The sequence below is a fragment of the Eucyclogobius newberryi genome, unplaced genomic scaffold (assembly GCF_026437365.1).
Source record: "Eucyclogobius newberryi isolate DKJ021-1_F unplaced genomic scaffold, fEucNew1.0.hap1 SCAF_20, whole genome shotgun sequence".
Taxonomy (NCBI): domain Eukaryota; kingdom Metazoa; phylum Chordata; class Actinopteri; order Gobiiformes; family Gobiidae; genus Eucyclogobius; species Eucyclogobius newberryi.
Window position 1 is genome coordinate 18398494 of NW_027315835.1, and position 25375 is coordinate 18423868.

Below are 25375 nucleotides of genomic sequence, written 5' to 3' on the forward strand. Positions count from 1 at the left end.
GGAGAGCTCGCTGCGGATTTTGCTGAGGTGCTCCCAGAGGTGGCGTTGGGCCGGTAGGTCTTCGGTCTCCATGTGGGAAATCTTGTGCTCGGCCTCCTGGTAATCCTGCAGAGCCTTGGAGAGGTCAGTGAGGAGCGCGGCCACAGACTCGGACGATCCTTCGGTCGCTGAACGTGAAGAGTCTTGGACGTTGGGCCCACCAGCAGCAGAATGAGAGGAGGTTTCACTAGTGAGAGCGTCTTTGTACCATGAGTCAAGATGTTGTCCTTCATGTGGTGCGTCCTGTAAACTTAAAGAGACAAAAACAATCATTTGTTATTCATTTTACTACAATTGTTTATTTTAATTTTACATAACTTATTAAAACTTACTTTTTATGTGAGAGAAACGTATCTGCCATCATGTTGAGGCTTGACGTCGTCTGGATGTTCTTCAGAAGGTCAACGGTGAAGCCCACATTCGACTTCTTTTCCACCGGGGCCTCCAAGTTCCCCAGAAAAGCACTAGTCCTTTTCAGTCCCCACATGGCTTTCCCCTCCTTGGCTGTTATCTGCTGTTTGTCTCCTTGTACTCTGAAGCTTTGTTCAGAGGAGTCTCTTTGAGGTGAACCCCAGCCTGCAGGCGGGACTGCTGCTGTCGTGGGCCGCACCGCTGGGACTTTCCACAGATTTACTTTTGGCTGAAACCCTGACAATACATTTCCTTCTACATTATTAGTGGATGTCTTAAGTGTTTTACTAGACTCGCTCTGGCCAAAAGTGTGCTCATAGAGAAAGGGGTAGTAGAGTCGAGGTGGGAGTAAAGCTCTTTCGGCTGCAGCGTGTGTGCTCGATGCAGGGTGCATCAGCTGAGCAGCCGATGCCAGGAAGGGAAGTTGGGCTAGCTGGTTCTGGGCTGTCAGACTGCTCGCCGCTGTGGGCATAGCTGAATTCACATATGAGAAAAGGCTGGGGCTGATGGGATACCCCACCCCAAGCACCGACAGATTTAGCCCAGTGGGGTCCTGGTAATCCACCAAATTAGGCGGAGGGGGGTAACACGGGATTGAACTGCTCACTCTGGGTTCGGCTTTAGCTTTGGTGTGGCTGGACGCTAGCAGCCTCCACTGCTCTGAGAGAAGCCCAGGGGCAGATAGACATGTCTTGGACAGTTTGTAGTGTTTCAGCTGGGCTTCCACTTCCACAGAGCGTGCCCGTAGAAGCTGGTCTTCGAGAGAGAGCATGTCGGCCATCAGCATATCTGACTCAGACTGTTTGATTTTCCGGCTTTCTGTGGTTTCCCCTTTGTTGTTACTAGGTTTTTCTTTGGTTACACCTGCGACTTCACCTCCGTCACTCTGACCTCCCTCCTCATCCTCCTCGGGGTCCTGGGGCTCTTTGTCTTCTGCCTCCTCCTCCTGAATGCTCCTTTGCTTCGGTCTCCCTTTTTCCCTCCTTGTTACCTCGAGTTCATCCTTGGAGGTGTTGTGGAGACCGTGTTGAAACGAGCGGAGCTGGTCTGGATGCAGGATGTTTCCTTTTTTATAGGGCCAGTCCGACTCGATAAGCAGCGACAGAGAGTTCTTACACAGACTGTACTTCATGTGGTTGTAGAGGTGAGACTTCTCCATACAGGTGAAGGGGCACTGGAAACATTTGTAGTTGTACGGTTTGCCCCAGGGACGGGGAATATAGTGAGGCTTCTTGGGTTTCCGTTCCTTGTGTTTGCTGGCGGATGAAACTTTACAAGTGTCGTCCTTAGACATCTTTGGTTCTCAGTGTTAAAAAGCTTTGAATCGTTGATGTCACTTTAAAAATGTGTTTGCTTATTTGAGTTTGGTGAAAGAAAATGGCATTTTCTTCTGTGTTCACAACCTGTAAAACACAAACAAAAGTTGTTTTCAAATTAAAAAATGACAAAAATGACATATATTGTAGACAAGAAAATTAAAAAAAAATGTTCAGGATTCTACAGATTACGGATCTAATTAGAGGGAGGCCCGCTCTGCTCCTTTCTTACTGCACTTACCTAGAGTATTTGTTACAGAACTGTATGTGCGGAGCCTGTGCGGGACGGGCACAAACTGACTGACTTGACACCTGAGTTTAGACTCTCTGACACGGACCAAAGACAGACAAATGTAGGGTCAGAGTTGGGGGCTTAATGCCTGTATTTTACTAATGAGGGAACGCTGTAATGCCTAAAGGGCGTCATTAGTGCCAGGACTGGGATCTGGGTCAGGACAATGTGCATAAGTTCAACTGTTCTGTTACCATAATATATGCTCATATATATGCTGGATTTGATTGATTTGATGATGTAAATAATAATGATAATAATAATAATAATAATAATAAATCTGTTTTTATAAGTCAGCAGCTGCAGCCAACAAAATGTCAGGAGATATGGTTTCAAAATGCACGCCATTTTTCTTATTTATTTGTTTTTATCTAAAGTGTATTAATACATTAAAATACATTAATCTCTCTTTTTTCCGTGAGTAAATTACAAAAACTGCAAAATTTTCTTACTTGGGACATGGGTGAGCCCTGAAGCGACCTTTAATGTCATCTTTGAGACTGCTATTTAGTTTTTAATCCTAAACCATTTCAATTATTAGGACGCCTAGACGTCTTGGGATTATTACAGTTTTTAGTTACTTTTTTTCAAGTTTGAGTGTTTGATTGAAGCCGAGCCTGGCGACTGGTGGCCCGTCATGTCGCAGGGCAGCACAAGCCTCTAAGCCGGCACATGAAAGCTGACGATGAAAGGCTTGGTGACTCTAACATCGAATGGCAGGCGTTTCCCGTTTGCGCTCCCAATTGGATCTTCAGTATTGCCCCGTTAGTGGTCGCTTGTTTGATTGGCTCACTTGTCTGCCTCAGGGCCCTGACCCAGGCTTTAAGCTCATAATGGGGCCTAACAGCTGCAACTACGAGTCAATCAATAAAAATCATTTTTACAGTTGATCTTTCCCTCTCAGGGCTTTGGTATCCACGCGCCTCTTGACTGCGAGTGTGCACTCTGCCCCCCTCACTGCCCCATATCCAAACCCTGCGGTCTTGTTTTGAGCTTTTAGGGGTGATGATCAAACAAGCCAATAACCGCTTGAACATCTACTGTCACAATTAAAGAGGTGCTCGCCCTAAACGCTGTGACAACCTGCAGTTTATCGGACAGTCTATAATTTATTTACAGTTTAACAATCGCAGGCAATTACATTTACAGTATTTAGAAGTTCATTTAAGTTTGATAAAATAATGCAATGATAACAACATAATATCAAGAAAAAGAAAAATTCAAGTTTTACCTCATCCAATAGATGACAGTCCTCTTTATGATGGTGATGTGTTTCTGAATTCTGAAAAAGGAAATAAATAATATAAAATAAATCTTTATAAACAAAATTGTTTTTTATGTTGATGTCTGTTCATTTAAAATTGATCATAAAACACAATAGGTAGAAACGGGCACATTCAAACTTTAATTGTTTGTAAATGGAAAAGATTACGCACACAATTTGAAATATCTGCACAGATTATTTCATAATAAGTAAAAGATGAAATAACAATATAATTAATCATGCATTTACGATTACAAAGTTACTGTTATGCTACCGTAAATGCCAGTCGAATAATTATTTATTATTTTGTAGGGCTAAGTTACAATTGGTTTAGTTCCATAAAAAGCAATCATTTTATAAATAATCATCAGATGCAAAGACACTCTAATATATTTAAATGCGTGTAACATACCTAAGTCGCAGGGGTCCTGTGTGGCTGTCCTGCTGAGGCTGTGTGCGCTGAGGCCACGCTGACTCTGTCCCGCTCAAATGGGAGCGCAGCTCAGTGCGTGCTGGATATATACTGACTGGGAGCAGAGCCCGGAGGCACTACATACAGCAGCTCCCCCCTGCTCCCCCCTGCTCCCCTCTGCTCCTCTCTGCTCCCCCCAGATTCAGGCAAATGTGCTCCCTACCTTCAGTCAGGGTGCACTGGAGCAACTTATAGCACTGGTCGCTACTGAATCCCTGAAGAGCAGTTTGGGTGTGACACAATTCTGAATTAGCTGATGTTACTTGGGCCAGTTACGGTGGATATTTAATGAATTCAGATGACTCTTTTTTTTTTTTTTTTTGGTTGTAGTAGTTTTTCAGTTACCATTTAGAATATTTACGTATTTGCTTTTTATGTATATGTAGATTACATACAGTATATGTACTTCATACTGATGAGGTTAACAATGATAGTGGACTTACTTACAGAGGGACTGCTGAATAATCGTGTGCTCCCCATTGCCTCATTTGTCTCGTAGTAAAGTAGCATTTAGTCACATTTTTAAACTTACAGTTAAATAGTTGTACAGTTTATATATTTATTTGATACAGCTTGCAATTTAAATTGTCAGCTACTTTCCCCCTGAAATGATCTGATGCCCTTTGTGTGCCAATAGAATTGAAATATTAAAGTTGTACAGGAGAAAAGATAATTTATATTTGAACAAAGTTTGTGTTTTGAATTTTGCGATACATTATAATTGTCATACTTTACAAATAAGGGGGTGATGTCTTCTCTTATTCTTGTACCTATTTTTACCATCCATCTGCAAATCTGTATTTCCATCCTAATCCGTCCATCCCTTCTAGCTGTGCTCCTTGTGCCTGTGGCAGGCTGTGGGTCAACTCTAGGTTCCCGGTCTCCCTCCTCTGGTTGGGTGGGAAGCATGCCAGCCCCTTTGAGAAATGTCAGTGTCCGTGTGCTGAGAAAGTCGGGGGCCCTTCACGAGCCATCAGGCCCGCTGTCACACCGAGGAGGCCAAATGGAGACTGACAAGCCACTCCATAGAGCCTAACCATCTGTACCAAATGTGACAGGAGGAAAAGAGAATGTCTGGTAAATCAGGAGGAATGACAGGAGTCACTACTGCACTGAGAAGGAAGTGCAGGAGGACTCCCCACATATTAGAGGCACAGGGGAGATGATGATGTCAGTTTTTTCTAAGAGACTATAATACTATTAGGACTCTTGGGAGACTGTGTCAGTATCTGCTCGAGTGTTTGGTGCCAAGGGAGCCTTCTTCATAGATCTTTAGCCACTTAGTGGTGCTATTCTGCACTACAAAGTCTGATTCATTTTAGTTTTATTTGTAAAGAAAACTGAAGCAATACATGAACAAAAATACCATAAGCTAAGCAAGTTGATCTTTCATTTAAAACAATGTTTTGTTTAGTTCACTCTCTGTCCTTGTTTGTCTGCATCAAAAGTAAAGAAACTCAACTAAAGTACAGTAGATTAGATTAAATAGAAAGAGATGTATTGTTTTAGCAAAATGGCTTGTTTGAAGTACTCGCTATCTATCTGAAACATCTAACATTCAACACCAAACCAATGGCCTCCTTATAAAGGCTCAAAGTTATGTTTTGATCCCTGATGACTCTTTGTTTCCATTTCCTTATTGAATTCATCAGCTCAAACTAAAATTGCCATAACATTTGATTTCCATATTCTAACTGACTTGTTTGCCTTCAGAGGAAAAGGTGGAGATTAAAAAACGTCAGTGCATTGGCCCAAACTCCAACACAGAAGTCTTGTGAGAGTAGTGAGGGTCCTTATGGAGCAGCATCTGGGGAGGCTGACAGGAGCACTCTATTACCACTCAGAGAAAGGAACCGGAGGGCTGCAACAACACTGCTACCAGCCAGACCCAGCTGTGCTCATGCCTCCCAAGGAAAACGCAAAGACGCACTCCCTGTGCCATGCAAATTAAGGGAGAACACACACGCGCCCAACAATATGGACTATAGTTTAAGAAAAGAAAGATTTATGGGTTGCACAAGCGTCAACTAAACCACCTTTAACCTCAGTGTCTGCTCCTGAGTTTTAGGCCTGAGGTGGAATGGCTAACAGCTCCACTCTTAGCCTGTGCTGCTGGGCACATTAACTAAACTTATATCGCTCTCAGCCACAATCAATTATTCACCACCGCTCCACTGTTTCCCTCCTTCACTTCATTTTCAAAGAGAACAACTCCTGAAGCCATTGCAGGCTTTATAAACACACTAAGGCTACAAAACAACCCGTTCTTTTTTGTTATTTCTCAAAAAGTGGAATTTAAACTTTCTTGATGCATTTAGATTTTTGTCTTCTTTACCGCATCTTTAGTATGTGATAGATTTAAAACATAATATTTCTTTTCATTCTCCTCTCAATATTTTTTACATTAAAATTGACTTCACTGAATTTCACTGCCGCCATGAGCTGCTGTTGTATGGGATTGATGCCACCTTCATTCATGAGATGATTTTAATCCAAAATCATTATTTACATATTAAAATGTTTGTTAGTTTCAGTAAGAGACTCTAGCATGAATTATATTCCGTACACATTTATTTTATTTATTTATTTTAAATGTACTAAATTTAAAGGGACAGTAAGTACCAACTCTTCCTACTCTGTACAATTTCTTCCAGCAGCCTTTTTGCCCATAAAGCATCTAAAAGACATCAGTTTTCATTGTTCAGTTTTTCATTCTTTCATTGTAGAATGTAGAATAATCATACAAAATGTTTCTTACCAATAACAGGGAACTTCTAAACATCTTCTACCTTCTATATTCTTCCTGTGCTGGTCCTGGTCTGCTGCGGTGTAAAAGTATCATCCCCTAATTTAAAATGTTTGCACCCTAATTTGAGGCACATTAAAGGCGTAATGGACGATTTTTTGGCGCCAAATCTGAGTCTCATTTCCTCGTGGCCAATTAGTCCTGCCACGTATCAATCATAGAACGCACCTTCTGTTCACCTGCAGCCTCGTCGGCTCGTCCCCAGGAGAGCAGCACGTTTCCGTGTCTAAGCGCATGGATCTATCATAATATAGTTCCCCGGGACAAAATTAAGACAGAGAAAGACAGTTCAAGCTGGCTCAGAAGAGACGAAAATCTATGGAAACGAGAGATGCGATGCGATCCGTCGCGCTAATAAACAAACGCACGTGAAGCCACAAGACTTTTCTCTGCTTCCGCACGAGGGGGAGTGCGCATGCGCACTTACGCTTGAGTTCTCAAATCGGTGAAAAATCGTCCATTACGCCTTTAAATAATTGGAGTTAATGGAAGCATAATGCCTTTGAAACTAAGTCAGTTTGTTCTAGATCCGCTGCTGTTTCTGTCTAGTGACCAAACAAAACAAAGAATAAGGTCTTCTCCTGACTTATCATCTGTAGCAACACAAGAGGGAACAGAGCTGGAAGCACTCAATGAGACATTTTGAGTTTTACACTTAAATGAGCGCTTATGATTACACAGATTGAAGCTGGATGAGCACTGGCCACATTCCAAGTTGAAAATGCTGCCTCCAAAGTGAGCTGGATGGATGTCTGAAAAGGGCATATGTCAAAGTTCAGTTCTAACTGGCATTATGACTTTAGGAGTCTTCTCTCCAGACATCTCTGCCCTTCACTGAGCCTTGCTTTGTAGGAAAACATCAGTCATGGAGAGGTGGCACTGAATCACAGGCGTGAGGAGCTTGTGACAGAGGTATTCATTTGGAATAAGCCCCAGCTGAGGCCTATCATTCCCTGTTTATTATACACAAGGGTTGGTGTGTATGGTGTACAGAGAAGTGTAAGGGTCAGTGACAAGAAGCAGCTGGTGCTTCGCCTGATGGCTTTCACTCATCGTCTCAGTCTCTAAATCTCTTGTATCCACAGCTGCCCCCCAATGCAGCCGCAGGAGGTGGGGTCGCTGCTGCCAAGGCACCTGTGGGTGTCACCTGATGGGGGAAGAGGAAGTGGAATTGAAAGGAAGCAGCCAATTCTGTCAGAGGCGATCAAGACTCCTGTCCATCACATCGCTGACCTTCGGGGTGCTTTTGTGCACAGGCGCATGCACGTGTGAGTCTCTAAACAATTGTAGTCACCAAATCTGTGTAAGTCTGTGCATATTAACTCACTGACCCACAGGGAAAGTGTGCTGTCCATGCATATGTTTTTCATCAATGCAACCCATGTGTGTACATTAGCGCTCTGATCCCGGAGTGACTGTGTCCATATACACACTGCCCTCCAGGGTCTAACTGACTTCAACTGTCGATCTCTTCTGCTACACTGATATGTGGTGCAGAGCTGCAGTGGTTTCTCCACAATCCTTTGCGCCACAGCAGCTGGCAATGCTAAAGTCTGTTACCAAAAACATATCCATGTTCTTGGTCATTGTTCCTGTTATTCGGTCATTAATTCAAGTGCATCTTTGATTACTGAAAAAGGTGGTATTGCTATTATATTCTACAACCACTAAACAAGCCTTAATTCAGAACTATCAAAATTCATCTGTATATGAACCCGGGTGCAGAGCATCGGTTGTGTCTAATTCAGCGTAATGATCAGTTTTTGTATCTTTATTGAAGTTTACAGATTGAGCAGTGGCTCTGTGGTTGAATGTTGCATTATTATTATTACAACGGAAGGTGCTTTAAAGGGCTAAAATAATGAATGTTAGGCCACATTGAGCTGAAAACTACAGGAGAAAGCTGTTGGAGCTCTGGCTGTCCAAGCGGGAGAAATTGAGGCAGACAGCGACCAAAGCCGTCAGCTCCATCCCTTAGGGTGCCTCGGCCTCCTCAACTACAAGTCCATGTTTTAGCAAACCATATGTTCACTCTCTGCCCCAGCCAACACCCTCCCTCCCACCCAGTTAGCAAATAAACAAGTCAGGAAGCTATAGCTAGGGGGCGAGTCTTGTTCCTCTCTCACTTGCTGTCTGTCTCTCTGGGGCTGTCTATCTCACCCATTTTCTCTAACGCTTGCACCGCAGGATCAGAGGCTAGTACAATTACTACCAGAGATTCAGAGGAAAGGTTTGAGATGTAAGATAGCTATAGATTATACACTGCACTGTGTCTCACATACTACAATAGATGATAACCCCTTTCTCAGTTACAAATTAAGTTTGATTGAAGGTTATATTATTTGTTCAGGCAGTATGATTAGCTAACGCTAGCCTAAATCACTATTTTGATTTCAATTGATTGTTTTTTGGGGAGGTTAGCCAAAAAGCGGAAGGTTTTTCCAGAATAGAGTTGAGTAGTTGAGGGGCCTGTGAGGCCAGTGAAAGACAGGCAGATGGACAGTGTGTGCACAAGGTCCAGTCAGTCCTCCCTTTGGGCAGAGAAATTGTCCAGAGATGGACAGCTGTGCCGTGGGCAGGGCATATATGTACAAGTGAAATCAGACAGTGTGTTTATGGCTCCCTCAGGGTAACCGACTCACTGACCTGGCCAGCCTTCAGTCAACACTTCTTACAAGGTCAGTCGACACCATTTACTTTAGCAGTAGTGCTTCTATTTCAGTAGTTTTAGTAGTTTGATTTTAGTCTTAGTAGTACCATAATCATTACAGATTGAAGTGTTTCATTTGCTTGTTTGCATAAACTTAATGTTTTGGAGGCTTTGTTGCACTAGTCTCCGGTGATAAGTTTGTGATGCAAAAGGTGCTCCTGTTTTTTTCTCCAAGTCCATACATCTTCACCAGACTTTTCTGAATTACTTAGGACTCTCTCTAAAATGCATCTCAACTAGCTAGCTAGCAGCTATGTTGTTTTTTTTGTCCCATTTAAATTGCATCATCCCTTTGTGGGGCAAGTCCTTGTGTCTTCGACTGTCAACAGTGGTGTTTGAATGAGCAGGGACTTTAACTTGATGTTGTAAAACATACATTTGCAATATGAAGGTCCCCAAAAGTACATATATTAATACATATTTGTTTAAATACCTTTTTATGAAATTATATCAAGTTGAACAGTTCACTTATTATAAAAGGTTGTATATTTGACAGATACTGTTTATACAGTGACAGATGAGTCATGAGTGACCTTCTGTGGGATGGAGCTAAGAAACCAATTGACCAAATCAGTGATCTTTCAAGCAGCTCTGCAGGCCTCCTCCCACTCATATATAGTAACATAGACACACTCCTCATCCACCTCTCTCTAATCAAGGAGCAGGCAGGACTTGGGGTCGTCACGGCGACACTAACGAGAGGCGACAGCTCCTCAGCGCTCGGGGCAATGACCAGCTCGGCTGTCGAGACCGCAGAGAGAGTCCGCCAGGCACGCACTCAGGCAAGGTTGAGTATTTAGGGGGAGGTAGAGAGGGGAGGGGGTCTTGGACTGAGCTGGTAGTGTACATGCATGAGGACTTTGTAAAGAAGAAAGAATGAGGAAAACAAGACACCATAAAGACTGTGAGGTATCTTTAAATGTGTACATTACATTGTGGAGATAATGTAAGACGATAAAAAGTAGCAGTGACATGTACACAGACTGATGTCAATCCACTCTGATCATGGAGCCCTGGGGCCTACTTGCTCTCTGCTGCCCCCCTCCTCCATCCCCCTACTCCTCTGGAACACAGTTTAACTTCTGTCATTTAGATGAAGCCAGTGAGTCAGTCTAGCTACTACGAGATGATGTGACAGGCTGGTAATGGACAGGACAAAGAGGGGATTTATGAAGTATTAGTAAACCTTAATAATTCACAAAGAGGAGACCCCAGGAGTCCCCCTTAACAGACCTCCTGTCTCTGGGCCCGGTCCCAGCACTGAAAATCTTTAACTGAATGGTAAATGGTTAAATAAAGGAGCTGTGACATCGACTTAAAGTGACAACAAGAATAATCATAAATATAGCCGCAAGCGGCAATGATCGGCCCTCGCCACGCCGCCGCCACGCCGCCGCCACACCGCCGCCACACCGCCGCCACGCCGCAAGAGGAGGGGGCGCTAACGCGCCCCAATTGTCCTTTTATTACGCCTACTGCTGAATCTGTGACGCTGTCACATCTTCTCCCCTTTGTTTTACCATCAAAAAGCAATTTTATTTTGAATTCTTGGCAAAATGTGCGGCTTTGCCGCACAGACACCGTGACTCTTTGAATGAAAATGTGGATAACTTTTGATGGTCTTGAAGATGAGTCTCACCAAATTTCAGGTTAATATGTCTAACGCCCTGGGAGGAGTTTGTGAAAGTCTAAAGTGTAAACATGTTCTGGCGATTTCCCCATTGGAATAACATGAAAGGTTTCGGTCATCGTTACGGCAACGCCATAACAATTATGACATGAGTCATTGACTTTTTTGATGGGGATGCTAAAATTGAGTTGTGTGTCAAATTTCATATAATTTCGCAAAACTAAACATTTAACCTCCATATAAAATCTGTAGGGGGCGCTGTGGCGCCAAATGAATTTATTTCACTTCAAGTAGGTTTAGGGCAAAGAGTTTAACAACTGATTCTAATTTGACGCAATTCGGACTTTATCTGCGCAAACGGCAGAAATTTTAAATATGGGAGATTTCTGAAATTCTAGCTACAGTTTGCGGCTTCGCCGCACAGAGACCGTGAGAGGTATCAATGTAATTTGGATAACTTTTGATGTCCCACTCCTCAGTAGCATTTTCACCAAATTTCAGCTTTTTAGGGCCAACGCCCTGCGAGGAGTTCGTAAAAGTACGACGTTTGGAAAAACTCCGAAGTCATGTTTAGCCATTTTTGAAGCAATATGGCCGACATTTGGTTGGGCGGACGGCGTTGCCGTAATAATATTTTTTACTTCTCTTGTCACCATCTACCTCGGCGCCAAATTTCATGATTCTACGATCAGATTTTTTTTGGGTCATTTCCCATCTCTCAATGCATTTTTGGTACATTTGGGGGCGCTGACGCGCCAATTTTTTTAATTTTAGAAAAGGGAAATAGCCAGAATGTAGAGAGGCACGATTTTTAGAGGCGTGCAAATTTTTGTGACTTTTCGTCAATGTTCACTGGGTGAAAAATAGGGGGGTTGGTCCCGAGAAGAAGAAAGAATAATATTCCGATGCGAAAACAATGTTTCCCATTTTTCAAATATCATAAACTATACATTTTCGGAAAGCGCTCGCGCTTTCCTACCTCATGGTGTGGGCCCCTGGTCACTGACGGGTACTTTCGTTAATTTTGAGTGGGCTCCGCCCACTTTGTGTTTTTGGCCCTCTATACAGTAATAATGTTCAATTTTTGCCTTACATGCTTATATGCACGGAACATGCAAGAGATGGGGAACGTATTCGTGAGCTACTTAGCGCAAATGAGTGCTTTATATGGGGATGACGACCGCGGTCGTCATCCCAATGTAAAGTGCTCGTTTAGTGCGAACTTTTGCACGGGCTTCGCCCGTTTACAACGGTAATGTTCCATTTTCCTACAACTAATTAGTATGCACGGGGCGTGCATGAGTGGAGGAGTGCGTTAGTGAGTGTTTGGAAGTGGGCGAGCGCACTTTCGCAGCCGTGCTTCGCACGGCCTTACGAGATTAATAGGCCTCTCGCCAGCTTGTGGCGCTCGGGCCTAATAACACAGTAAATCGACTGAAGTTTCATAAAGATATCCCAGTGTCAAAATGCTTTTTACAGAAATCTTCTGTGTGAGTCCACTGCCACACTTCTCCTGATACTGGTAATGGCCAATGGTTTCATTTTTGGTTAAAAAAAATACACACAAATGTGTTGACTTTGACCTGAGTCTTTGTGGTCAGCTGCTTTGAGGCAGACAAAAGACCAATTCTTCAAATTTAGGCTAGCTTGACTTACAAGCTCCACTAGTCACCAATTAAACACTATCAAAAGCAAACAGGTTTTGATCCTCTGGACAGTATCGGTCCTGAAGGCTAGACCTGCCCCCACACCTCAGCCCCGCTGCCCCGCTGAGGCTCCATCAGAAAAACAAACAGTGTTGGGTTAATTTCCTATCAGCTGTCATCTTTATGATGACTGTGGTGGCGTTTGTGAGTGGCAGACGCAGTCATTACATCCCCTGAAGCCCCTGATGGCTGCTCTTTTTACCCTCTTTTGTGTGTGCGCTGTTCTGGCGGGACAGGGGGGTAGTGGAAGAGCGGTGATGGTTGTCAGTACTGAGGCCTGGTCCAGCCTGCTGTGGACTGGTGTGACAGCACTACTGTCTGTCCAGCGCACTTCTGACCCTCTCCCCCTCTCGGCTGCGTTCATGGCCCAGAGAGACATGGAGGCTGATGGGGACTGGCACCGCAGGGCGCTCCTTGGCTGGTGCTTTGCTGGTGGTCTCTGTGGCCTATTAGTGTCTTGCTATAGGCCTGTCAGACTGACAAAACAGGGGCCTGTCAAATTAAGTTGGGACTGAATATCGGAGATATGTATTCAAACGCACCACGGGGAGGTAGAGTCGAGGAGTGCTGAAGAGAACCAGGATGAGGCAAGCACCGGTGCTAATGTAGACACTAAGTGAGAGTGACAGGTCGGGAGCTGATCGGAGAGAGCGGGCAGAGAGAGAGGAGCAGGAGGGTGAAACAGTAGCTCCACTGGATAATGGTGGTGTGGTTGTCCTGAGGAGACTTGTTAAGGGCCAGTCCAGGCAGAGCCAGACAGCCACCATTCCCAAGGATCTGAACACAGGTAAACTGCTCCAAGTTTGGACAAACAGCTCCGAGTTACAGCACTTTTCCTAATGAGATGAGACTGATGAGCGCTCAGTGTGTCTGTGCACGCATCTCTAAAACATCCCAAACCACTCAAGTATTTACCCAACAATATCTACTTCCTCTGTTTTTAACAGCACCTGCACCCAAGGCTCAGCACACTCTCTGGGCCACATATACATATAAAATAAGCATTTATCCCGGCACCGAAGGCGTCTTGCACAATCTTCTTGTGTGATTGCATGGTGGATAAAACTTTTCATCTTCTTCCTTACTTATCTCTGGAGAGATATAGGTAGCTGCTGCTGTAGGGCAGGCCATTATGAAGCGCCTGTCCACAGCTCAGTTCCACCACAGATTTTCCGGAAATAAACTTTAATAAACTGATGAGGTGAAAGGTCACGCCAGCATCCTGTGCTGTGGTGTTTGTTTGGTTAAGTACAGTGTGCCGTGGCCACTGTGTTTGGTGTGTGTGTGTGAAGAGAGGGCCTCTCTCATGTCGTGGTGCGTTGCTGAGACTGAGAGCCTGATGCACTCTGGCAGCTCCCCCTCGCAGCCACGGGCCTGCCCAGAGCCACTGCAGATGATAGTTTTAATTGCTTTCAATCTTTCAGGCTAGTCCCTGCCCAGTGGCACAGTGCTTGTGTGTCTGTGTGTGCGCATTTGGGTTGCTTATTGTCTGTGGATGCTCCACACATATGTGCAGTGTTTTTGATGAATGTTTGTCCATTATGAGAGGAAAATGAAGAGAATAAAGACCTCGCAGTGCTACATCTGACGCTCTGACTCTGAGAAAACATCTGTGTGTCAAGTTCATCCAGAAGTGTGCCGATAAGATGCTAAGGTGATTAAAGAGATGCCTCTGCACCATAAGTCATGTGGTTATGAATAATAAAGTGTAGGCTTTTCATGCAAAGACCTCAAAACACTCTCTTGCTCCTAAAAGCATTAAATGTGGTGAACAACAAAACCATGTCCTCAATTATTTACGCTGTGCGCTGACATAGCATAACACAACACAGAAAACAAATGGCCATTAAAATTACCACTTGAGGCTGTGAATTTAATACAATTATATTTTACATACCATAGCTGTGTTAAAAATATTGAGGTAAATGTCATCTCTTAACATTGCCAAAGTGTGCTTGTAAAACATTTTCAGAGGTTCAGAGTTTGGTTTATTTTTATTTTTCATGCTGAGAAATATTTTTGCAGAGGAGTCTGAGCCCCAGGGAGAGACTGTCAGCTCAAGTCAGATGATTATTTTTTTAATGGCATTTTAAAAAGAAAATATACAACATGAAAACATTTACAGTTCATATTTAACACTAAATCTCAAAAATACATTTCATGATTTCATAGACTAAAGAGACTACATTAAAATACTAGATCCAGGGTATCAAAGTCATCTGTAGCTTTTCTACCCTATGCTTTGTATTAGTGAATTAAACTTAAATTTAGGTCGTACAATCAGCTGATCCTTAGCCTTGTAGTACATTTTTTGATACTTCTACGCAGCCGTAATTGCCATACACGCTTTTTACTCGGGCCTAAAACAGAATAACCTCCAACACTGATGCTGAAAAACCACAGGACATTGTAGACTGACCCTCTGTGAGATAGGTGTAGTGCATTTGCACAGCACCTCGTGTCAAACATCCCCTGCTGCGCCGCTCACCACTCCACACACGCTTTTGGCCGGGGGGTAAATTAAGCCCTAACATTCCCACAGAGGCTAATCTCCATCCATTTAGAGGGCTGTAATATTTAATCAGCAGTCCCTCCTCTCGCTGTGGCGGGGCTCATATGTTCACACACACAGCAGCCCAGGGGCGAGCTCGAAAAACCACAAGCACACCAGGCTCACTTCACTCTTTAAGGCGCGTGTGTTCCAGTTATAGTCAGGGCAGATAGGGAAAACATATTCATCTGATTTAGACTCAAATCCAAAAAAGGATATATTTTATAACCTCCCCACACTCCCCCAAACACTTATCAGTTCATCTCCTTCTTATTGTTGACTTTGTTGAGTCTACAAGAGATTCCAAGAGGCTTAGATAAGGCTTAAGTGAAATACTGTACATTCTCCCCGAAAATCTATGATAACTATTTAAGGCATATATACAGTACATGTTAATCTTAATTATATTATATTGCACATGGATATAAACAATGTGTGTAATTTAATTGTGCAGTAAGGCATACAGCACTGAAGACAAATTTTAATATTTCGACTTGATTTACCATTTTATGTATAAAATAAAGTCTGAGATGATTTGTTTATTTGAAGTCAATTTGCAATATTATTTTTGTTTTTACAATTTAATTAAAACTAGTTTAAGTATTTTTTTTCGACATGCCTCTCTAACAATATCCATAGTGTTTTGTCTGTTGTTGCATTGTCCAGTTCTGTTGGAGGTAGACGGTGTGGCTCTGCCTGAAGGTTTCACCTCGGTGACACATGGACTGAGTAAAGGTCAGGACTCTCACCCTCAGTGTGAAAAACTCACATGAAAAGGGTACGCTCCATCTGCCTTTATCGGCCGGGACTTGTGACCCGCGCGTGTCTCTGTGTGTGAATACATTTACCTTTCAGTGCACAGGCCTGAACCTAGTGTGCTTGGACACTGTGCATCTGCTGTGATTTGCTGTTTACTAAACATAACATTTGCGCTGCTTAGTCTCGAGTGATAAACGTGTCATGCATGGGTTTGCTGAAACGCCTGAGCCCTGATTCGGACTGACTCTAATGGGACGACCTGGTGAATTTTTCATACAGCCCAGAGGGGAGGACCAGTGCCCACACTGCCGCACCACAAGCTCAGAGAGGGACAGTGGCAGGGTTAAAGAGTAGGCAGCTATATACTGTTCACTTCCTATTTAACCATGGATGATTTGTGACAACAAAATTCCAATGTCAAAGAAATCAAGAGTTATAAAGCTTTTGTGGAGTACAACATCGGCTGAGCACAAAACTTGAATAAACACACACACGTGTGTGTGTGTGTGTGTGTGTGTGTGTTTGTGTGTGTGTGTGTGTGTGTGTGTGTATTATAGATGATAGATGATAGATGATAGATGATAGATGATAGATGATAGATGATAGATGATAGATGATAGATGATAGATGATAGATAATAGATTATAGATATGTATTTCTTAACAGATTTTATTGACCAACATTGACCCAAATGGATTGACCTCTTCCCAAAGGTCAGTGCAATCGTGGCTAAGATCTTACTTTAATGGGCTGACATTTCTGCAAGAAAGCTCTAAAAAATGACCCATCTGTTCAGTGCACATGCCTCACACGGCTCTCTCAGATTGCTCATAGCACTGTCTTGCATATGCAAATACGTTTTGCCTGGAAATCTATTTGGAGTTGCTCGAAGGAATCCAGAACGGCCCGCCTTCTGTCTGCCCCAGCCGCCTCACGCGTGGCTCCTCTTGCCGTCTATGTCCTCTCGCGTGGAAGACATTTCACCAGCTCCACATGCACCACACATACACAGTGAGCGCCTTCAAGCACCATGGGCCAATATGCAGATCTGGTAGGCCCGCAGACTGCCGGCCCTGTCCGCGAGCGGGACAAGCAGACCCGCAACTGTTTGTGCTCTGGGATTATACATGCAATGCACAGGGGAAGGATTTTCCACTGACTGAGCAGTGATCTGAGCATCCCAAGCACAAGGATCAAATCTGGTGATGGCAACCTGTGTAAAGACTGGGGATGAAGGACACTATATAATTGCTTAATTATAATTACTCTATTCTGGTGTGTGTGTGTGTGTGTGTGTGTGTGTGTGTGTGTGTGTGTGTCAAAACCATCAGAAAACACAAAATGTACCATAAAATAAACAGGCCAATTTTTTTGCACAATGAGCTCAGTTACAAATAGCTTTTATTTGGACAAACTTAAAAATGTCTTTGTTTCTGCCCAACCTCCATAGCTAGAGGAATTGCCAGTACACAGGAGATAAACACAAGGATGCAGGAAACTTGGAGTGTGTTTGTGAACTTGAGGGCTCAGAAGCCGAGGCCGGGGCAGATGGTCTGCAAAGGTGTTACCACACAGTCAGTGGGCACTGCGATTGATGCATTCGAACATCCAAGAAGGTGGAACATTTGGCTGCTGACCCGCAGTCAGAACTCATCGGCCCTGCCTTCGCTTCCCCTCATTTAGCTGCTGCTGCCAGAGAGAGCCGACGGTGATTTTCCCTCAGAAACACACGCAGTTTCTCAGCCTCAAGGGAGCGCCTGGATGCACTGTGGAGGAAAAACTTCTGTGTTTTGTGCAAGGAGGTCACAACGAGAAGAGGAAGTCAGGGCTGTTGTGTTACACTTGGATGGACAACATTTGACCCTCAGCTCCTTCTCAGGGGCATTTGTTAGTGTAGCAGTTCCATATGACTTGGTTTGTGGAAGTAACATGTAACACATCCATCTCATTATGGCTGCTGCCCTCATTACAAGAAATCTGCCTTTTACGTTGCTACAACATCACAGGACAAAGGGCATAATTCAGAAGAGGCTTGGTGTGCTTACAATTCTGTATACTTAAATAATGAGGAGAAGTGAATTAAATAATTCTTTCCAAACGTGTTATGGGGGGATGATTATGTTAAAAAGGGAACGGCCACAGTTCAAAGAAGAGCACTTTACTCCAATAACAAACACCATTTTTAATTCAGACTGCTTAATTTTATTTCAGACCCAAAACCATTGTTACATCATTTCAAATTGATTCAATTCCTTAACAGAGTTGAGTTAGAGGCAACATTCTTAAAATTAGAACTACAATTGTGATTCTTAAAAGACTCTCTAAGGAATGTATATATGCATTTAAAACAACTGAAATTTGAAATTATTATTGATACATTTGATAAACGTCTTTCATTTAGTAAGTAACATTAGTAATGGTGGTGGTATTTTGTGCAGTTCCAGTTCCATATTTATTCATATGTTTCCTTGTTGGACTGAAGTTAACATATGAAAGCGCATAATTTGATGAAGATAATAAAGCATATTATGATGAGTCCTACACAGATCTCCACAGCCTGGTCTCCCCGGGCTCTGGATACAGGCTCCTGTCAGTCATCTTCTACCACCATCACATTCCCACTGAGCTCATAGCTGACGGAGGCCCAGTCAAAGATGTTTCCCTTTGGGATCTTGTGCCTGTAGTGCCAGGCCTGGATCATACTTCTGGACAGAACATAGTCCCACATGTTCAGGTCAGTGATCTCGCCCACAAAGCTCTGCATTGCCTCCAGACCCCCCAAGTGTTTGTCAGGGTCCTGTCCCAATAGCACTGATCCTTTAGGTCGGATGGTGTGCCCCGGTTTGTACACCTGGTATGTGCTGCGTTTACTTTCAAACCAGAAGGCTGCCAGGCCGGTGCGGGACTCCCAGGTGAGGCAGAGGCTGGAGCGGAAAGTGCCCAGATGGGGCAGGTGAAAGAAGGCCCCGTCGCCGCTCATGTAAAAAGAAATGCGTCCATCCTTCTCACGCCACACATTGAGCTCATCGTAGTCAGGAGTGCGATAGGCAAACAGGATGATCTGCCGCTCTTCTGGCAGCTCTGTGGCCACACGCATGCACAGAGTGAAGGCCCTCAGAGCCAAATCCTTCTGAGGGACGAGGGCCACATAACTGAAGTCTGTCTCATATGGGAAAATCAGCACTTTGTCACTAAGGCCCACTGGCAGAATAAGGAACAAACATAGTTTAGAATTTACAACTTAATTAACAAATGTTAGTCCTGTATGTTACCTTGCGTAGCTCTATTGTATGTCAAACACAAAGCCAACACAAAGAGCTGAAGAACAGGAGAACTCTGGAGACACAAATGAGGATAATTCTCAAAACAAAAACTGTTAAATGTCCACACTGAAAAATGTGCCCTTACCATGTTGTTGTTGCTGTGTTCCTGCCTCTCGTCCCGTGCTCAGCGCTCTTCCCTCGTAGCACCAGTCAAACGTCAGCTCTTCAGTGGACATGATCACAATAGACTCACTGTTACGGGGAACACAGTTGTCCTCCTCTATGTATGTGTCTTTCTTTTGGACCAGAATAGATTGTGGCCTTGTCAGACTCGTCTACTCTTTATCAAAATGTTTACGATCCATAAAACATTTGTTAATAATAATCATTATTGTTCTTATTTCCTTCACAATATTGATAAGGATATATTGAAAGCTATCTGTTATTTATCAATTAACTATCCTTTTGACACACATAAATAGACCTTACAACAGAACCTTACAACAGACCGACCGACAAACCAAAACCATTTCTTGGCAGTCCCTTTAATACCTAAATTAATTTATAACCGATTGGACACAAAGTTCTTCTAAATTATGATAATGTTTTACAAAATGATCAAATCTGTCAAATGAAAATACATTTTTCACTAGAAGAAAAATCGAATTTAATATATCGTTGTATTTTGTTTCTCAAACAAACCGTAAAATTATTGCCAGGGGACATAATTCTACATCAACATTGACATTTTGGAAGTGTTTTTTTGCATTTCACACCAAAATGCCTGACAACACCCAAATAAATGGCCAATAAAACAAAAACAACACTTATCACATTCCTCAAGGCCTCAAATTTGAATCATTTTCTTTGTGGGTAGAAAATAGTATAGTAATTTAATTTTGAAAAATCTATTTTGATATGGAATAATTATCAGTAAGTTATTTTTTAAATATAAATGATTATTGTTTTATTGAAGGTTGGCATGCAAATAACTTTGTCTTTTCACTGTTTATTTCCTTCCATGCCATTTAAAGCAGCAATTAACTGATTATATGCATGGGGGGAACAAATGTTCCCATAGATTCCAATTACATGTTCATATTCCAATAGTTTGCCATCTTCCCCTATAATGTAATTTATGAAAACAAACCTATAATCTAAATCTTTTTCCCAGAGGAAGGGTTGTCCATCAATACGTTTGAATTAATAATTTGCTGTAAAAATTCATCACTGTTTTTGTAGGATTTAATTGATAACTTTGAACCATCCATGTAAATACGACAAATTTTGTTTTTAATTTGTAAATTCATTCTAATTACTATCTTTGTTTAAATCACACCAAAACAAATGTTATTTTAGTTTAATGAGGACCAATGAAACCCAAAGCAGGAATTTGTTATTGACATATCTACATTTAATACAGTTTCTCACGCTAGAGAAAAGGAACCCTATTTTGTCAAGAATTTAAATTTCACAATACACAAGCAAATTATATACATTGCCTCCATCTTACAGTGAACCAACAGCCTTATTCACCATAGACACAATCAAAATAAGATCAGTCAATTCATTACAAGAAAAGCAGAACAGCACACAGAACCTGGGTTGAGGTACGGAGAATAAATGCTCCTTCCAGCATTGTGGGAACCGTAAACCCTTGTATTTCACCAAAAGAGTGGATTGTTTTATAAAGTAACACAACGAAATGGTGGGAATAACTATCTTTTTTTTCAAATAAATTGTCCTGTGAGTGATTACTGTCAGGTAAAAGGCAATATTTAGACATCAAATATGTTCACTTTCATCGACAAAACAAGCTTTTCAGGGGATTGTAAACCCGGCATTTCCTTCCAGTGCTCAAATTCAATTACTATCCAGCATATTTCGTAAGCACAACAGTATATTCAATTTAAAACATGTATACATTCAGTTTGTTAACTTGTCTGTTTCATGGTGTGAGATGGACTGGCCTTTTAGCGTTATATTGGGTCTGTGGAAACAATTGGCAACATTAATTTTGTAGCCCCATCTTGAGGCAGAGAAGGGAACTGGTTGACTGTGAGCCTTGAGAATTTGGCTGATGGGCATTCAGGCCAAAAAAAAAAATAGTGTGTTTCCAATAACATTGAAAAAAAATCCAGGTAGGTCAGTCGGATTTTTCTTTTTAAAAATATTTTAAAATCCTCGCACAGGTTTTGCAGAGTTTTCTTTTCTCAGAAGTGAACGCTTTGCATTTAAGTGGCCTTATTGGTGTGCAGATATTGAATGAAATAGTTGTCTACATCTATACTAGTCCAACCACAGGAAAAGAGCCATTAGCTGACAAATTTTTAGTAATTACTTTTTGTGGTCATTTTTCACCTCAATGTGCGTTAGCTGTTGCTCGCGTGTTCGGTGAGCTCTACGTTCTCAATTTTTGTTATTGTCACTTGATGTGAGCACTTTTCAACAGTCACGCAAAATAAATTGTTTATAAGAGTTCTTCTATTAAGAGTGTTGTTTTTTAAACTTCCTATAAGTTATCTGTCCTTTTCCTCTGTATCTACCTGCGTTGCAACAATGAAATTTCCCCATGTGTGGACAATAAAAGGAATAGCTTAACTTCACCGCTGAAACACCAGAGGTGCATATTGCCCCCGCCATGGCAGCCAGTCTGCACGCTGTCCAAATAAAGCATCTGCAAACATCAAAAGTTCTGCGATTTTCATATCTTACGATCCCCACAGATTATTTTTTTCCCGCAGCTTTTGGATTTGCTCTCACAATTTGACATTCTCGAAACATAGGGCCAGTAAATATGTGATCAAATGTTTAAGGTTGGGTTTTCTTTATTTTGAAATCCAGCTAGGTCGGGTTACTGGAAACACAAAATGTTTTCTTCTTGGCCTTCAAATTGCATCACTTGTTGTATGTGATAAATATGTTTGCAGTTTTTGATACCACATGTGTGGAGTAAATGGACAAACGTTCACGATAATTACATTTGGGCCTGCTCCCATTGCGTGTGCTGTGCATACTGTGGGCATCTGTGTAACACTGCCGTGCAAAGTCTTCGTAAGAATTGTGGCACTAAGAAACAACAAGAGTCAGAGGGCCCTTATGAGAGTCAATGTATAAGACAGGGCTAAGAAAGAACAGTTCAGAAGAGAACAGCGAGAGATGTGGACAACCAGCTCGTAAACAGCAAAGGTCATATGTGGAGAGACGTACAGCTTCTATATAATAATCCAAGGTGTGACTTCTCTTGATTGTGTAAATATAATATCCAGTCAGAGTGATCTGTAGTCTGCACTCTGCACTCTAGTCTTGGTTAGTCCAGGCTCATGTTGACGGTTTGAGGATGAGATCTTCAGTAGTCCTCCACCCAGCCATTCTCCTGGATAAAGGCATCGATCACTTCCTTCATGGCCAGGTTAGGAATGAGCTGGTCCTGGGTGAGTGGACTCCTGGTGACAGGGTCAAAATGGCCCACTCGCTGAACAAATATAGAGTGTTACATGTTAGATTGTGACATTAATAGCTCAGTTTACAATGTGGGTGTTAACCTGTAAGTGCTCCTCGATGTCCTTGCGATCGTAGGTGATTCCACTGGGTGTGATGCAGGGCTCCCTCATCAACTCAAAACTGATTTTACCACATAGGTAATCTGGGATCTCCCGTTTCTGCAACAGACAACAAATAAGCTTCACTCGTTTTGTTTACTGCATTGATTTGCTCCATTTACCATTCCTGATTCTGAACAACTATTAGTAATGAAACTACTCAATGTTCTAGTTAAATTCAAAATACTTCTATAATACTATACTTTTCTCTTGTCATCCACTTGAGAGAAGAGTTCATCCATGTCCATTTGGTACTTATCCTAAAAAATGATTTAAAAAAGAAAGATATATATATATATATATATATGAGAAATGACTATATAACAGAATATTTTACATATTTGTAAATGTTATGAAGACCTACATGCTTTGTAGCAATTTTAGTCGCATCACTTCCATTTTGATTATCATCCTGTTTTTTCTTGAATTCATCCATTTCTCTGTGAAGGGAGCATAAAAAACATTTGAAATACATGGTCTAATTGTGTCAGTGTCAATTGTTTGATGAGGCGGGGCGCACCTTTCCTTCTCAGCTAAAATTAGTTTAGTCAGATAAGCGTGCAGCTCATTCTCCTGATTGATTCTCTTCTCTTCAATGTTGTTCCAGCGTTTCTTTTTGGCAATGCGCAGAGCACTTGGAATGTCATCTCCGAAATTCAACCTTTGTTCTTTAGCCAAGTTATAAGCTAGACGCATTTAAAAAAAAAAAAAAAAAATATATATATATATATATATATATATATATATATATATATATATATATATATATATATATATATTATAATATAATATAATATAATATAATATATATATATATATATAATATAATATAATATAATATATATATATATATATATATATATACACATCATAAACATGTTTTACTGGCTTCATATGACAAAAAAAATTAAGATTCTGACCTTTTTGCAGGTTTCCAATAGCCTCATCATAGTTTTCAAGCTCCAAGTGACATTGGCCCAGAAAAAAATGTGCCTTGACTGACTGACTGTCTAGTTCCAGAGCGTGTTTACAGTCTGCCAAAGCTTTGTCATACTGCTGCAGTTTCACATGGCAAAGTGCTCTGTTAGTGTAGTACACTGCCACCGAGGGATTACGATTCTGATAAGGGAAACACAGTAGAAAAACACCTTAAACTCTCATTAAAATCACAACCAATTATGCCCTCAGCCTTCAAAGAGGACTTGTACTTGTCCTTTGGTGTGTCCATACTCACTATAGCTTTGCTGTAGCATGTTGCAGCCTCTTGGTACTTGCGGCAGAGGAACAGTCTGTTCCCCTGCTCTTTCAGCTCCTGCGCGGTTGAACTCTTCTCCGGGCTGCCAGCCATCTTCACCACCGGCTCCGCGGGGCCCGTTTCGCCCTGCTTCCCTATCCTGTTCCCCGTCTCTTCGGCTTGCTAACAGACTGGGTTAGGAATAGCCCGTCTCTCCAAGATATGTGGCTGTGGGACAGAGACAATGTGTGTGAAGTCATGTCTTCGATTATGTCTATCACCGCAATGCACCTGCGATGCGCGTCTAAGCCGCAGTTCTTTTAAGTACGTCTGTCAAATAACACAAGATGAAAAGAGGGCGTTAGCAGTTCTGAGTTAACATGTATTAAAATAGAATCTGGCCTTAGACGAAGTGATATGTACATGTCAAAGGATGGCACGATGACAGGGGAGTAATTGCACCGCACCCATGACAAGTATATCCATGAAAACTACTTTTTATCAATACAAATATTCATGAAGCACAGCACCCGACCTGTCAACTAAATATAACTAGAAATGGAGGTGGCTGATCTCTTGCTAAACTAGCATGCTAGACTCTGACCACAATAATAATAATGTTGGCAGTACAGACAAACTAATCTAACGACACCAGATCACAAACAGTAGACACTGAAGGTGAAGAAATATCATAGAACTGACCTGAAAATTTAGATTTTACTTAAATCGATGACGCTGGGCCACCACGAAAAAATATGCTAATGCTAGGTTAGCTTGGTATTTGGCCGTTTTTGACTGAAAATGAACGATATTAGCTTAAATGTTGGTTTGACGTATACGGTGGTGGTGTTCGGTCTCACCTTTGCAAAGAGGTATTCACATGTAAAGGCGGTGAAATTGTGCTTTAAATTGTAAAATAAGTCTTGATGAATAAACGTTTTATTCCCTCAGCAGAGCAGTCATAACAGGTTGTTGTTGTACTGACGTCTTACGCACAAGCTATGGAAGCCGACAGGACCAGTGTAAAAAGCAATCACAACCAAATCGATCCAATAAAAAATCTAACATAAATATGGAATAGTGACTTAACCTGTTCAACTGTGTATTTTACCCTGTTGTCAAATGATATGATTAATTTAAATTGTTTGGATTATATAAATCAAACTGGAGTGAATTATAGTGAAAGTCAGTGTACCAGCAGAGGGCGCTCTAGGGCAGGCAAAAATGGTTTCTAATATACTTGGACATGGAGCAGGCCACTTAGTTTGTAAAGCCACAGAGGGAGCTTTTTCCATCTGCATCACGCAAGAAAAAAATTGA

At 42.0% G+C, this 25375-nt stretch overlaps 3 protein-coding genes across 3 annotated transcripts in view; all 3 read right to left on the minus strand.

Annotated features, from left to right (window-relative positions):
• Positions 1–1849, minus strand: part of prr35 (proline rich 35) — a 2677-nt gene extending 828 nt beyond the window's left edge. The window contains exons 1-2 of the mRNA XM_072456580.1: positions 372–1849; positions 1–289 (exon numbers count right to left, since the gene is read on the minus strand). The exon at positions 1–289 is cut by the window's left edge and continues 828 nt beyond it. Of these exons, the coding sequence (XP_072312681.1) occupies positions 1–289; positions 372–1744 (1662 nt within the window). The 5' untranslated portion in view covers positions 1745–1849. The remainder of the gene's footprint in view (positions 290–371) is intronic.
• A 16286-nt stretch (positions 1850–18135) lies between these two features.
• crp1 (C-reactive protein 1) lies at positions 18136–19489 on the minus strand. Its single transcript, XM_072456407.1, has 3 exons — positions 19365–19489; positions 19229–19292; positions 18136–19157 (listed from the first exon to the last, which is right to left on the minus strand). Exons 1-3 carry the CDS (start codon positions 19365–19367, stop codon positions 18547–18549), a joined length of 678 nt encoding a protein of 225 aa, XP_072312508.1. The 5' UTR covers positions 19368–19489; the 3' UTR covers positions 18136–18546.
• A 1122-nt stretch (positions 19490–20611) lies between these two features.
• stub1 (STIP1 homology and U-Box containing protein 1) lies at positions 20612–25043 on the minus strand. Its single transcript, XM_072456012.1, has 8 exons — positions 24916–25043; positions 24056–24283; positions 23742–23940; positions 23342–23507; positions 23186–23261; positions 23025–23081; positions 22765–22881; positions 20612–22694 (listed from the first exon to the last, which is right to left on the minus strand). The coding sequence occupies exons 2-8, from the start codon at positions 24167–24169 to the stop codon at positions 22569–22571; spliced, it is 855 nt and encodes a 284-aa protein (XP_072312113.1). The 5' UTR covers positions 24170–24283; positions 24916–25043; the 3' UTR covers positions 20612–22568.
• Between the last annotated feature and the right edge of the window lie 332 nt (positions 25044–25375).